The sequence below is a fragment of the Lucilia sericata genome, unplaced genomic scaffold (assembly GCF_015586225.1).
Source record: "Lucilia sericata isolate MDLA Ls3-8-SP2 unplaced genomic scaffold, ASM1558622v1 Contig001873F_arrow, whole genome shotgun sequence".
In the NCBI taxonomy this organism is placed as follows: domain Eukaryota; kingdom Metazoa; phylum Arthropoda; class Insecta; order Diptera; family Calliphoridae; genus Lucilia; species Lucilia sericata.
Window position 1 is genome coordinate 48,522 of NW_023995762.1, and position 15,941 is coordinate 64,462.

The following is a 15,941-nucleotide window of genomic DNA, read 5'->3' on the forward strand; positions in this document are numbered from 1 at the left end:
ACACAACAAATCAAAATTCACAACATAAAAACAGTGAAAAGATAAAAAATACCTTACAAATAAAAACAAATATTTTTAACAAGAACATACATCAAAAAAAAAAAAAAATACAGTGAAACACAAAATATTAATCTAAAAAGAAAAAAAATTACCCACATACCCCAATACCTATTTGTTAAAAAAAAAATAAATAAATAAACATATAAAAACTACAAAAACAGAAATTATTAATACATAATTATTTAATAAATTAACAAAAATTAAAAAAAAAAAAAATATATACACGCAAATTCATTAAAACAAAAATAAATAACAACTACACATATTGAAAATAATACAAAACTTACAAAAGAAAAACACACACTGTACATATTTTTGAAAATATTAAAAAAAAACATTAATACACAAAAATAAACAAGAAATAAAACACACACAAAACATATACACACGCTTAAACATACATACCAGACCCAGCTTACATATTACAACAGCAACACTACACACAAGATCAACACACATCATAGCGGGAAGAAGGTGTAAAGAAGAATCGACAACACAAGAGATTTTTTTTTGGTTTATCTCTTGTGAAGGTTTGTACCCTACCCCCAGCAAACAAGGTAAGTGTATTTTTTACAACTTACTAATAAAATTTAAATTTCCATTTTTTTTGTATTATATTAGTTTTATTTGTCAAGCAATATAATATAAAAATATTTTCTATTCAAAACCCACTCACCCACCCACCCTATTAAAAGCTTTTTTGGAATTATTTTTATATATTGCTTGATTAAGCTAATATTACCACCCGAATTGTGTAGCGTACCCATACACACATAAAATACCCTGTCGGAAATTTAAGTTTGCCGTTACAAATTTTTGTAGATTTTTAAATAAAATTAACCCAATATGTCCGATTTAAAATCTTTGGCCGCCACTTTAATGCGATATATCCAAATGGATTTGGAGTCTTTTGAGGAAGATTATCGCTCCTCTCCGGAAAGTTTTCAATCGCTACCCGCACTCAAATTCAAAAAACGTGAATTAAGTGATTTATGGTCTAAAATTGACCATAAATTCACTCAAATTAGAGAATCCGCAGATTTACTCGATCCAAAGAAGGCTGAAACAATCAATTTAACGGAAGTTGTGCATCATTTTAGATCTGCCAGAAATTTTTATAGAACTAGTATGATCTCAATAGATGAATCTATTGAAGAGATTACTAAGGCCAATGATACCCGAGCCTCATTACCCGAACCCCCACAACCCAACAATTCCGTAGCCTTCAATGTACCTCCATGCGATATGCCTACATTTAATGGGGATTTTAAATCTTGGGCTTCTTTCCGGGATCTTTTTAAAGCCATATATGGTAACAACACACGCTTAAGTGGAGTTGAAAAACTCTTCTATCTTAAGCAAAAAACAAGCGGCGAAGCCAAAGAAATCGTTGACAACGCACCCCTAACTAATGATGGCTTTCTCATTGCGTGGACCCAACTCGTCTCTCAATTTGAAAATAGACGAATGCAAATCAATGCGCAATTGAAAACACTTTTTAATTTACCCACAGTAAGCACCATGTGCAGTGCTTCTATAAGAAAGTTTCAGAGAAAGATTAATTGTTGTATTACTAATTTAAATTCATTAGAAATTGATACGGATAATTGGGATCCTATCTTTGTATATCTTTGCTTATCAAAATTACCCAAAGAAACCCGAAGAGAGTTTGAGAAAACTCTCAATGATAGCGCTGAAATGCCGCCATGGACGAATCTTGATGTGTTCTTAACGAACACTTTTAAGGAACTTACATCAGTAAACGATGTTCCAGATTCGAATCCTAATACCCACCCTAAACCCAAACAATTTACTGAAACAAAATATAACCCTGACAGAAGAGCCAAAGCGTTTCACAATGTAACCCATTCTTCAAAGAAACCCCACCCAAACCCCAAACCTCAAAATGAACAAAAATTCTCTAACCCTAACCCACAAGTTGAAAATACTCAGGCGTCAACATCACAAAACGCAGTACAGTCTTTCTCAACCCACACCCAATCAAGCAAACCCATACCCATAGATGACAGAACAAAGTTATTAGGAACTGCAGTTCTGAACGTTGATGTTCAAGGAGAACTATTTCCAGCTAGAGCGCTTATTGACCCAGCTTCAGACTTCTCGTTTATCACAGATAAACTGAGAAGGAAGTTAAAATTACCCACTACACCCATAGTTGCTGAAATATCAGGATTGAATGAAATAGTTTCAGCTCGTTCGAATAAATTATGTCAAGTTTTATTGCGCTCTAACACACAAAATGAATTTAAATTGAATATCCAAGCAATTGTTGTTAAAACATTAACCAAAAACTTACCCACCCAAAACTTAAACCCAACCCTAATACAAGATTTGGAAAATATTCAATTAGCTGACCAAAGGTTCTATGAAAGCCGACCTATCGACTTTATTATTGGCAGCGATTTTTACCCACAGATTCTAAAATCTGGAGTCAGAAAAGACTTACTTAATACCCTTATAGCTCAGGAAACTGAGTTTGGCTGGATTTTAACAGGACCCGTTCAGAATTCGCAAAATAACCAACCCTTAGTTTCATACTTCAGTTCAGTCACGCTTGATAAAGTTTTGACCAAGTTCTGGGAAATTGAAGATGTACCCACCCAACCCAAAGTTTCAGAAGAAAGTTCTTTATGTGAAGAAACTTTCAAGACCACTACCCTTCGATTACCAAATGGCCGTTATCAGGTAAATTTACCATTTATATACCCTCCTGTTGAGTTAGGAAACTCTAGACACGTTGCTATGGCTCAATTTCTACGTAACGAGAAAAGTTTAATGAAAAAGCCAGAGCTTAAAATGGAATATGATAACGTCCTACAAGAGTATATCGATTTAGGTCATATGAAACCAATTAAATATAACCCAAACACTCCTTCAAACACCCATTATTATTTACCCCATCACGCTGTTGTTAAACTTGATCGTGTTACGACAAAAGTTCGAGTTGTATTTAATGCATCTAGCAAAACCTCGAACAGCAACAGTCTTAATGATACCCTACACACTGGTCCTACCCTACAACAAGATTTAGTTGTACTTATCTTGAAATGGCGCTTTTACAAGATAGTTTATAATGCCGACATTACAAAAATGTACCGGCAAATTATGCTAAACCCAACCCACACACCCTTCCAACGGATATTATTCCGTAAAAGCGTCAACGAACCCATTCAAGATTATGAACTGCAAACAGTTACATTTGGTGTTAACTGTGCACCATATTTGGCTATTAGAACCCTACACAAATTAGCCGATGACATTCAAAATACCCACCCTATAGCTTCGCAAATATTGAGAAACAACATGTATGTTGATGATGTCTTAGCCGGAGGTCACACAATTGAAGAAGCTCAAAAAGCTCAAACCCAATTGATCTCGGCTCTAGACTCTGCTGGTTTTCCTTTAAGAAAGTGGATTTCCAATACAAAGGAATTATTACATAAATTACCCGAAGAACATCTACTCGATGTTGATTTACTTACCCTACCCAAATCAAATAATGCTAAAACGTTAGGCATTCGTTGGAATGCTAAAGAAGATACGTTTTTCTTTAATGTACCCTTAATTGAAAGAAAATCAGCATACACAAAGCGAACTGTGTTATCAGACATTGCTCGTCTTTTTGACCCAGCTGGTTGGTTAGCGCCAATTGTTATATCTGCCAAGATTATTATGCAGCAAATTTGGCAAGATAATACAGCATGGGATGAATGTCTTAACCCACTCACCTTTATAAAATGGCAAAAGTTTTTGCAGTTCTACGATAATATTAATAGAATTCGTATTCCAAGATGGATTAACTTTTCACCTTCAGCAAAAATTGAGTTTCATGGTTTTTCAGATGCTTCTGAAAAGGCATACTCTGCATGTCTATATGCACGAGTAACACCCATAGACGGACCTAATTCCGTAACCCTACTCTTCGCTAAGACGAGAGTTGCGCCAATCAAAGTAATCTCGTTACCAAAACTTGAACTTTGTGGTGCAGTGTTGTTGGCAAATATGACACACAATGTACTCACCCAACTCAACCTACCCTTACATCAGACGTATTTCTGGACCGACTCATCTATAGTTTTGGCCTGGCTTAGTAAACACCCTAACTCGTGGAATACATTTGTGGCAAACAGAGTTTCAACAATTCTACAAACAGTAGGAGTAGATAACTGGAATCATGTTGCTTCACACGATAATCCTGCCGATGTTGCTAGCCGAGGATGTAATGCTGATGAGTTAAAAGATGACACTTTATGGTGGAATGGACCATCGTGGTTGAAAGAAGTCGCGTCGAAGTGGCCAACAACAGATAAACACTTTATTACTCAAGCTGAAGCTAAAGTTAGTCAGTCGTTTACTACGACAGTTAATACCCACCCTACCTTAGATACGAATACTGAAAACCCAGACATATTATCAAGATTTTCGAAATTGTCAAAAGCTCTAAGAGTAATGACATATGTCTATCGATTTTGTGATCGCGCATCATATACCCGAAGAAATACAATTCGAAATGATAGAGTTATTCTTGATCGAAATAACCCACAATGGTAGTCAATGATAGACTACGTTTATTAACTACCCACCCAAGTATTGAACTTGATGCGTCAGAGATCAAATCTACCCGTGATGTGACGTCAAAGCATATAGTGGTAGAACTTGTAAAATAACGAAAGGTTACGTTTGTGTTTTTGTTTGCTTTGCAACAAAAGCCATCCACTTGAAGCCAACATCTGATTTGTCTACCCAAGCCTTTATGGCAGCCTTCGCTCGATTTTTTTCGAGGCGGGGATGCCCTGTCGCCATTTACTCGGACAATGGAACAAATTTCATAGGTGCTAGCAAGTTATTGAAAAAGGAGCGACAGGAATTTATTAAACAGCTAAAAGGATCTGTTACGTCCACTAGCAGTTTTCAGAATTTGACGTGGCATTTTATACCCCCAGGTGCACCACACATGGGCGGTTTATGGGAGGCAGGAGTTAAAAACTTTAAAGCTCATTTGAAGAAAATAAATACCCTAAAATATACATTTGAAGAGCTAGCTACACTCCTTGCCAGAATAGAAGGATGCCTAAACTCGAGACCCTTAAGCCCGTCAAGTGAAAACCCTCAGGATCTTAACCCGTTAACCCCTGGACACTTTTTAATTGGCTCACCCATACTTACCCCTGCAGAACCCGACACAAGCAGTGATAATATAACCCTGGCAAACAGATGGCAAAGATTAAAGATACAACATCACAACTTTTGTAAAAGATGTAAAGATGAATATCTTAAAGAGCTCCATAAAAGATACAAGTGGAAAAACCCTACCCGAGAAGTTGAAATAGGTGATATATTAGTAATTAGACAAGACAATTTAGCACCCAATGAATGGTTACTTGGACGTGTGACCAAAACACACCCTGGTTCTGATGGTAGAAATAGAGTAGTTGACTTACAAACTTCAACTGGAACTCTAACCCGACCAATTACTAAAATTGTTGTTTTACCCGCTAATTAGTCTAATACTTTTACTCAAACCCTAACCCAAAATAACAATATCATCACTAACTAGCTCAACTAACCACCCTAACTAACCGAAATTTATTATGAATCGTTTAACCCTTCACCCTAACCCAATAACACATTCATTACACTTCATTCATTCACACATAATTTCTTTTATACAGAATATGGCACCCAACAACAACAACAATCGTAAAGGACGTTCCAACCGTTCCAGCCGCAAACCCAACCGCAAAAACGATAAACGTCAACCAAAACGCCATTTTGGTTGCGGTATTTGTCAAGCCGATCACAGCTTAACAAATTGTCGAAAGTTCCAAAAGATGAACTGGGCGGAGAAATACAAAACCGCAGTTAAATTGCACTACTGCGTCAATTGTTTGGCGAGGAACCATCTCATTGGCGGTTGCACGAGTAAGGCTCGTTGCCAACAATGTGGTGGTAAACACCACTCCACCCTACATGGTCCAAATAGGATTTTAAAGAATTTGACCCAGGACCAATCCCCTCCACCAACTCCGGCACCAAGAACTCCATCGTGAAAGTTACAACACCGGTAACAACGTCGATGATGAAAACGTTTGTTCCTACAGCAGTTGTGCAGGTAGGAAGTCGGCGGGCAAGGGCAATACTAAATCCTAGCTTGACTAAGTCTAGAATAGCAGCCGTCTTTGTTAGTGAAAGTTCCCTAGCTCCCTTCAAAATAGACAAAGAGGTGTTTGTGAAGGTGTTAATTGCACCAAATTATTCCTCAAGCCTCCGATACGAGGTTTGCATGGAGGTGGTTAAGGATCTGCCAAAAACCCCATATCCAAGCCCCATGGACGAAACAATTAAAAGTAAATTGTGTCGCATATCGCTGGCTGACCCGGAGTTTTACTCCAACAACCCAGTCTCCATGGAAATTGGTGGAGACCTTTACACAAGCATCCTACAACCGAATGTGATTCACATTGACGGGGGATCACTTATAGCCCAGGATTCCACCCTTGGCTGGCTGGTCATGGGATCCTCTACCCAATAAGCCCACACACAATGAAGTATTTTACATGCATAATTTACCCTATTACCCTACACCATTTTTATTGAATAAATAAAAATAATTGTTCCTTTCTCTTCACAGGTTGCCAGGCCCGGGAGGATGTTCACATCAGTGAACAATTGAACGTTACCATCCCTGAAGTCCAATAGCACCCACACCAAACTGCAGCCAACTTCATTTTTTATACGAACGTCAGCTGCAGTTTTTGCCTTTTTACTTACTTCTATTCTAATCCACCTGTGAGAAGAACAAAAAATCTGTGCGCCTCGTTAACCCGGCAGTTTTAAAGTTAAAAATAATAACTTACAAGGAAACCTAAAAACCACAAATTTAAGTGAAAGTGTTTCCATATATTATAAACAAAATTTAAAATCCAAAATTAAAACTAAAAACTAAATATGAATACATAGCTAAAATCTGCTTTTATTAAATAATTTAATTCTATTAAAAGAATTGATGTTTTTTATTAAATAATTTCAACACAACCCAACGAAATGTTGGATTTTTGGTTGGAGATGCTTACGTTCGGGATGAACGTTAGGAATTAATACCATTAATGGAGTATAGGGAATATAGGGAACTCTTTTTAGGAATAAGGGGTTTATCTTATAATAAATAAATAAAAGAGAGATTATTTAAATTTGTTAACTTCAATCTTACATTTTATTGAAATCCAATGTTGTTAATAGGAGAATGAGGTTTTGGGATCCAGTCTTGGGTAAAAGAAAAACAGGAATGATATTCATGAAAAAACAAAATAGCTCTCAACCCAAAAACTCATTTGCCACGCTACATTATTTTAAGCTACAAAACTACGTTACAAGTGGAAGGTAAGTTTTTAATTCACGATATATAAATTATAATTATTGTGACTTGTAAAGGTACAAAAATTGTTAAATTCAAATATAAAGGTTATTTTTTAAAATTACGAAATTATCGAAAGTGTACTTTCAAATATAAAGGTTATTTTTTAAAATTACGAAATTATCGAAAGTGTACTTTCAACATGTTGGGCCCCTTGGCCAATATGGCCAACTGCATTATATTGTCTGAGCGAGGTATTCTAGTGCTCGCAGAGCACCCATCAAAATTTGTTTCGGATTTGACATCGATGGATCATCTGACCGTGTGGCACGATCCGTAATGTACCGTTGTTGGCGTGAATAGGAGCGTGGATGTGAATGGGAGCTAGGACGCGTGTATGGTCCTAAACGATGATCTAAACGTGACCTTTGGGGACGTCGTGACGACGCATTTCCATTAGTTGACGCTATTCGCCCATCTCTGCTTTGTTGTTCCTCCGAATGTGCTGTTGTTGATACATGGCGGGGGGCATGGAGTAGGGTATGGTGCGCCCAACCACATCGTTGGCATACCTGATCCGATGTACAATCAGCAGTGATGTGGGACCTGGCCAGACAATTCAGACAATATTTATTAATCCGGACCTCTCGTTTCCGCTGTTCCACATTCATTGCCAAGAAGGTTTTACAATACTTCAAAGGATGGAATCTGTAACAGATGCGACATTGATGGATACTAGCATTTGTGCGAGACCTGTGGAGTAAACTATTATTAGTACTGAGCTAAATAAGGAGTGAAATATTAGCGTGTTGATGTGTGTATTGGATGTGTGTTAGTGTATGTGTATATGAATGAATATTTTAATAGGAAATTAGGAGTGAGGAATTTGGAGAATGATTTATGTGGTTTTCTAAGAGTTTTGTGCCGAATTAACTGGGAGAATGCAGAGTTTTGTAATAGCCCTAGTTATCATCCCTACTTGAGTTCGAATGTCTGCAACTCTAACTAAACCATCGTTACCGAAGTATACTTTTACGACTCGACCTAATCTCCATTCATTAGGGGGAAGTAAATCATCCTTAACAACGACCAGTTGACCTACACATAAATTTTCTTCTGAATTTTGCCACTTGTATCTCTTTTGAAGTTCCTTGAGATATTCATCTTTCCATCGTTGTGCGAATTGATGGTGTATGAATTTTAATTTTTCCCACCTATCTCTTAAGGTAAGGGTTTCCATAGGAGCTTCTGGAAGAGACAAGAGAGGTGCGCCGCGTAAAAAGTGGCCAGGAGTGAGAGCTAATAGCTCATTTGGGTCATCGGACATAGGAGATAAAGGTCGTGAATTCAAGACTGACTCAATTCGGGTTAAAAGGGTAGTGAATTCTTCAAACGTGTATTTGCTATTCTGTGTTATTTTTTTAAAATGACTCTTAAAAGATTTCACCCCAGCTTCCCATAATCCTCCCATGTGAGGGGCATTAGGTGGAATAAAGGACCATTGAAAACCTCGAGATGCATAATTTGCTGCGATATCTTCAGACGCATTTTTAATAAAATTCTCATACTCCAATCGAAGAGTTCGTTCAGCACCTACGAAATTTGTTCCGTTGTCAGACATGACCTTCTTCGGTAATCCTCTACGCCCTACAAACCTGGTGAATGCTGCTAGGAACGAGCCGGTAGTTAAGTCTGAACATAGCTCAAGATGTACAGCTTTTGTACAAAAACAAACAAAAACACAAACATAAGACTTGTGATATGGTGCATTCCTAATGACTGATGTTTTTATGGAAAATGGCCCTGCAAAATCTAAACCGGTGAATGTAAACGGAAGTGAGAAAGAACTTCTCTCTAATGGTAAGGCTCCCATTAGTTGTGATCTTACTTTCTGTTTATAGCGAATGCATGTGTGACATTTTCTAACAAAATATCTAATCGTAGATCTCAATCTTGGGACGAAATATTCTGATCTTATAACTCGAAGCATTAAATTGATTTCTGCATGGATAAGGAGATTATGCATAAAATCTATTAATAATTTACAAAATGTGGAATTGACAGGTAGAATAATGGGGTGCCGTTCATTGAAAGGTAACGCTGAGTTTGATATTCTGCCGTTTGTTCTAATGACACCATTATCATCTATGTATGGATTTAAGGGATATAAAGAACTTTTTTTATTAACATTTTCGTGTTTGATTAAACACTCATATTCTTGATTATAGTGTCTTAACTGAGTTAGTCTAACTAATTTGTTTTTAGTGTTTGTAAATTCTTGGGAACTAATATATGCGATTTTTCCTATCATTATTATTACCGCCTCGGCAGGGGATATATCGTGCAACTGAGATGCAAGTAACAATCGTCCTTTGGAAGAATTTAGAAGTCTTTCTTTAATGGAATTGAGAAATCGAAATACGTAAGTCATTATTCTAATAGCTTTGTCCCATTTCGAATATCTATCTAAAATGTCCTCGCCGATTTCCTCATTCTCATCATTAATATTAGTGTATAAATGAAATATTTTAATTTTATTTTTAGCTTCGGGTGGATTTTCTATTATTATGGGCTTTGGCCATTCTTCGGGGGATTTTCGAAGCCAAATTGGTCCGTTCCACCACAAAGAGTTATTTGTGAGTTGCATGGGGTTACAACCGCGAGATCCTAAATCTGCTGGATTATCAGCAGATCTTACATGACGCCATGGAATATTACCAACATTCCGAATTATTTGAGCTGTTCGATTGGCCACATAAGTTTTCCATGTATTGGGAGGTTTTTCTAACCATCCTAAGACGATAGTGGAATCGGTCCAAAGATAGAGAGTATAATTATGGCAAGGTAGTGTAATAGTCAGTTGTTTGATTAATTTTGATAATAAAACAGCACCGCAAAGTTCTAATCGGGGCAGACTAACAGGGTCAATGGGAGCTACTTTCGTTTTCGAAACTAATAAATGGGATTCAATCATGGAATCTGTTTGCATTCGAACATATACCGCAGCACAATAAGCTTTTTCTGAAGCGTCGCAAAAGCCATGAATCTGGGTCATTCTAGAGGGCGCAAACTCTATCCATCGGGGTATTTTAATGTTTGAAATTAGAGGCAGATTTGTAACAAATTCGTTCCATAAGTCTAGGGTGCAGGGTTTAACTTTATCATCCCATCCAGTACCATCTAACCAGAGTTGTTGAAGAATCATTTTCGCTTGTATAATAATAGGGGAAATCCAACCGGCTGGATCGAAAAGCTTGGCGACGCTAGAAAGAATTTGCCTTTTCGTTACGGTATTACTGGGACAAATGGGATCAATAGTATAAGAAAATGAATCAGACAGGGCATTCCATTGAATGCCAAGAGTCTTTGTCGTACTTGTTTCTTTAAATTTAAGAAAATCTGAGTCGAGAAGGTTATTTTTAGGGACAGATGCTAAGATTTCAGAACAATTGGAAGTGATCTTTTTTAGTGGGAATCCTGCAGATTCTAGTACATAAATTACTTGCTTTAAGGAGTCGATTGCCGATTTTATATCATGAGAACCTGATAATATATCATCAACATATATTTCGTGCTTTAGAATATAAGCCGCTTGTGGAAATTTTTCTTGAGATTCTTTAGCCAGCTGAACTAAAGTTCTAATCGCTAGATACGGAGCGCAATTTATGCCGAATGTTACCGTTTTAAGTGCAAAATCTTGAATGGGATCGGTTGGATTTTTACGAAAGAGTATTCGTTGAAATTGTGCATCTTCTTTGTGAACTAAAATTTGACGATACATTTTTTCAATATCGCCATTGAAAACGTATTTATATAATCGCCACTTCAAAATCAAACTCATCAAGTCTACTTGTAGTGTAGGACCAATGTGAAGAACGTCGTTGAGTGATAATCCTGAGTTTGACTTTTTTGACGCATTGAAAACTACTCTGACTTTTGTGCTACGACTCTCGGGTTTGACCACCGCGTGATGTGGTAAATAAAAAGAGTTATATCCATAACGAGATATATTTTCCCAAGAAACGGTCGGTTCCATATGGTTCAATGTTAAGTATTCTTCTAAAACCTCATTATAAGTGTGAGCGAGTTCGGGTTTTTTACTTAATGTACGTTCCATATGGAAGTACTGCGCTTTTGCTGTATTCCTTGAAGGTCCGAGACACATGTCCCGTGGGAATTCTGATTTGAAAGGAAGTTTCACGACAAAACGACCATCACTATTTCGAAAAGTGGTTTTTTGAAATAATGTTTCGCAATATTCATCCTCTTTAGAAATAGGACGAATTGTGGGGACTTCTTCTTGTTCCCAAAACTTCTTTAACTGATAGCTGAGGGTGTCGGAACTATTTTCAGTTACTCCAATGGAAAATGAAGAAACCGTTTCTACATTGATCGGACCACTAATGATCCATCCAAAAATAGTTAACTGTGCCATGAGAGAACTGGCAATAGTTTTAACTCCTTCAAGAAGAACTTGTGGAAGAACATTGCTTCCAATGAGTAAGTCTACACAACCAGATCTGTGAAAATCAGGATCTGCCAGTTCAATCTCATTCAAATCCGAAATGGATGGATTAGATTTGGAGATAGAAAAACTGGGCAACATACGGGTTATCTTTGGGACCACTATCGCTTGTATGTCAACATACCGATTATATTTCTTAGAGTACAAAGTCAATCTGCATAAGGAGTTCGAATGTGCTACTATTTGGCCACCTATGCCGAAAATTTGGAATTCTCTTTTTTCTATAGGGAGCATAAGTTTTTGCTGAAGTTTCGTAGAAATGAACGTTTTTTCAGATCCTTGATCTAGAAAAGCACGGGCATTAAAATCTTCACCTTGGTGCCTAATCTGAACTATTGCTGTGGGTAACAAAGTATTTCCATTGGGAGATTCCTCCTGTGAATTAATACACACATGAGTACCTGATGCTGTAGAATTTGATTTATCTAAATTAGTAGACTTAAAGAAATGTAATAGAGAATGATGATTTCTTTTGCAATGAGAACAGGAGAACTGGCTGGGACAATCTTTCCTAGTATGAGTATAAGCTAAGCAATTAAGGCATATATTATTATTAGATACGAATTGATTTCTAGTTTGTGGATCAAAATTTAAAAATTGTGAGCAATTTTTAAGAGCGTGATTCGAATCACAAATCTTACATGGATATTGTGTTTTTTCTGTTTTTGAAGAGGTTGCTTTGGTATTATTTTCTCTTTTTGGCATTTGGGATCGTAAATCTTTATTTCGAGATTCCAATCTTTCGACAACTTCACATCTGTGTGACAGAAACTTGTCCATTTTATCCCATTTAACTAAGTTCCGGTGAGATTCTAGAGATTGTTCCCATAAAGAAAGAGTTTCCACAGGGAGTTTACTTGAACATAGTACTACGATGAAAGGGTCCCATTCACCTATCGGAACATCCTGAGAGTTTATTGCTGCTCGACAGTCGTTAATTGTGCTTTGAAGGTTTTGAAGGGATTCACTACTTTCACTAGTCAATGGGCTTAGATTGAGAAGTATCTTAATTTGATTTTCAACGAGAATCCTCTGATTCTCATATCTGTCTTTTAAGGCATCCCAAGCAATAGTGAAATTCGATGCACATAATTTATATTTCCTAATAATACCTCCCGCCTGACCTTGAACTTTCAACCTAAGATAATATAACTTCTGTACGGGCGGGATCCGTTGATTATCTATGTACACGGCTGTGAACATATCACGAAAGGTCGGCCATTCCTCATAACCACCATAAAATATGTCGGTATCGCATGGTGGTACTCTAACTTGAGAAAAACTATCTTCAGAAGTAATTGGGTGTTCGAGTATTTGAGTTGGAGAATTGGTTGATGAAAGATTTCTGTACATCTAGAATCTTTGATTTACATTTATGAAATGCTTTCGTTGCAAGAAAAGTATTTTCCTTTAGCAGATTCTAAAATTCTTTTTCGAGTTTATTACTTTGGTCAGTGCAGATAGATCTGTAAGATCGTTGTAGATTTGTCCAACGGTCGTTTAAATCTTGGAGATTTACTTCTAAAAAGGAATCTGTCAGCTTCGTCTACCGGGATGTTGTCGAATGCAGAACAAAATGTCACCAAATCGTCTGAATCGAAAATAAAATCGTTTGCCATGTTGAGTAGACTTGATATATATATTTGTTTCTTTACCAAATTGAAATGTTTACTGGGATTTGTAAACTATAATGTGTAATTTAATCTAAAGCTCATATAATATTTATATTGGTTGGTTTTTAAAAAAAAATTTTCTTGGAACTTGAAACTATATTTAAAATCTTCAAATGAAAGGTTTTTTATTTTAAAGTGTTATTAAATGTAAAACCAAGTACCAATGAGCATGGATTTAATTTATTATTCAATTCCAATTTGAACTAACCAACAACAAATTTGGTTGGTATTGAAATCGTGTATTGTTTGAACTTCTTAAAAAAAAAATTTGCTGGGTTTGGGATTTAAATATTAAGAAAAATTTAAGGAAATGGTCACAACATCAACGTAGCTGTGCGGATATATCAAATGAATAATCTCTCATTCATGTTGTCGCAATAATTAAGTATTTTAAATCAATTTTATGATTAAAATTGTGTTGGGTAATAAATAATCGTTGTTTAGTTTAATTTAATATATTCTCTTATTTGCATTGCGATATTTTTTACTTGGCGATTTTTAACAATTATATGGCATCACCCGCAAAAAAGCAAATATCAAAAGCTTTTATCGTGAAGAGATCTTTGTATTCAAAATTAATTTGAAAGAGAAGAGTGCATAAAACTCTCTTAAACTTATTTAAAAAAGTGGTGGTTTTTATACAAAAACAAATTACACTAGGATTGCGGTAAATTTTTTGCGTGTGTTTTGTTGTTTTAAATTTGAAGCCAATTTCTATTTAAACCTTTTTAGGAATTGCAATTGTTTGTGTTTATGTGTATTTTTTTTTTTTTTGATGTATTAAACAGAAATCACTTAAGGTACTCACTGTTTTTCTTTCCATGCACATGTAGTTTTTGTTGTAGTTTTTTTTTTCTAATCTTGTCTTTTGATGATGTACGCCTGATGTGTGTAATATTGCCGTTTTAGGTGTATTTGTTGTTGCCAATGTTATAGTTTTCCCAAATCTTTGTTGTTTGTTTCGGCTTTGTGTAGAGGTGCTCCTGGTCTGTTTGGGTTTTTGTTAGGTGTTATTGGTTTTCGACTAGTTTATATGTGATTTTATTTAAATTTTGCCAAAATTTTGTTGTTGTTCCGTTTTTGTGAAGAGGTACTCCTGGTTTTTGTTAGACGTAGTTGTTACCAATGTGATAGTTTTCCAAACTTTGTTGTTGTTTCGGTTTTGTGTGGAGGTGCTCCTGGTCTGCTTGGGTTTTTGTTAGGTGTAGTTGTTGTTCGGCTCTTTTTTGTATTTTAAACACTTTCTTAAGAAATATATTAAATTTTTATTAAATTATAAATGTTTTAATTGTCTTTTCGTAGTTATTTATTTGAAAATACTTTTTCCTTTATTTTCTTTCTTTACTCCACGAAATTCTTTAATTTGTAACCACTGCACTCACCATGTGAAGAATGAAAGCTCTTTTTAATATGTAATGAGTACCTATGCACGTTCATATACATACATACATGAATTATTAATTTTATTGAGCGAGCTTTTATGGACTGTATATTAAAGGTTGCCACTAGGTTGAAATAAAATTTCTTAGGCAAGAATGGACCATGAATACATAGCTAAAATCTGCTTTTATTAAATAATTTAATTCTATTAAAAGAATTGATGTTTTTTATTAAATAATTTCAACACAACCCAACGAAATGTTGGATTTTTGGTTGGAGATGCTTACGTTCGGGATGAACGTTAGGAATTAATACCATTAATGGAGTATAGGGAATATAGGGAAACTCTTTTTAGGAATAAGGGGTTTATCTTATAATAAATAAATAAAAGAGAGATTATTTAAATTTGTTAACTTCAATCTTACATTTTATTGAAATCCAATGTTGTTAATAGGAGAATGAGGTTTTGGGATCCAGTCTTGGGTAAAAGAAAAACAGGAATGATATTCATGAAAAAACAAAATAGCTCTCAACCCAAAAAACTCATTTGCCACGCTACATTATTTTAAGCTACAAAACTACGTTACAAGTGGAAGGTAAGTTTTTAATTCACGATATATAAATTATAATTATTGTGACTTGTAAAGGTACAAAAATTGTTAAATTCAAATATAAAGGTTATTTTTTAAAATTACGAAATTATCGAAAGTGTACTTTCAAATATAAAGGTTATTTTTTAAAATTACGAAATTATCGAAAGTGTACTTTCAACAAAATATCTATTGAATTTATAAAATAAATTTAAAACCCTAAACCTAAAAGTAAATTAAAATATTAAAACTTATATGCTAATAGAAATCACAGCATAGTGTATCACAGTTTCTTTAATTAAATTACTTACCCTATAATAAATAAATAAATGTTAAAA

General features: G+C 35.4%; 1 protein-coding gene and 1 long non-coding RNA gene across 2 annotated transcripts; one reads left to right on the forward strand and one right to left on the reverse strand.

The window, feature by feature from the left end:
• The first annotated feature begins 906 nt into the window (after nt 1–906).
• On the forward strand, nt 907–6,780 carry LOC119612918. The gene is made up of 3 exons (XM_037968808.1): nt 907–4,419; nt 5,754–6,030; nt 6,713–6,780. The coding sequence occupies exons 1-3, from the start codon at nt 907–909 to the stop codon at nt 6,778–6,780; spliced, it is 3,858 nt and encodes a 1,285-aa protein (XP_037824736.1).
• Nucleotides 6,781–7,265: 485 nt separating this feature from the next.
• On the reverse strand, nt 7,266–15,030 carry LOC119612919. The gene is made up of 2 exons (XR_005232191.1): nt 14,442–15,030; nt 7,266–8,188 (listed from the first exon to the last, which is right to left on the reverse strand). It is a non-coding gene; the product is annotated as an uncharacterized LOC119612919 (long non-coding RNA).
• Between the last annotated feature and the right edge of the window lie 911 nt (nt 15,031–15,941).

Bases quoted from the DNA above. Each gene is read 5' to 3' on its own strand.
- LOC119612918 (XM_037968808.1), top strand. From the start codon at position 907: ATGTCCGATTTAAAATCTTTGGCCGCCACTTTAATGCGATATATCCAA. The intron at 4,420-5,753 runs GTTAGTCAGTCG...TCTTTTATACAG, and splicing joins TTACTCAAGCTGAAGCTAAA to AATATGGCACCCAACAACAA. The intron at 6,031-6,712 runs GTAAACACCACT...TTCTCTTCACAG, and splicing joins TCGTTGCCAACAATGTGGTG to GTTGCCAGGCCCGGGAGGAT.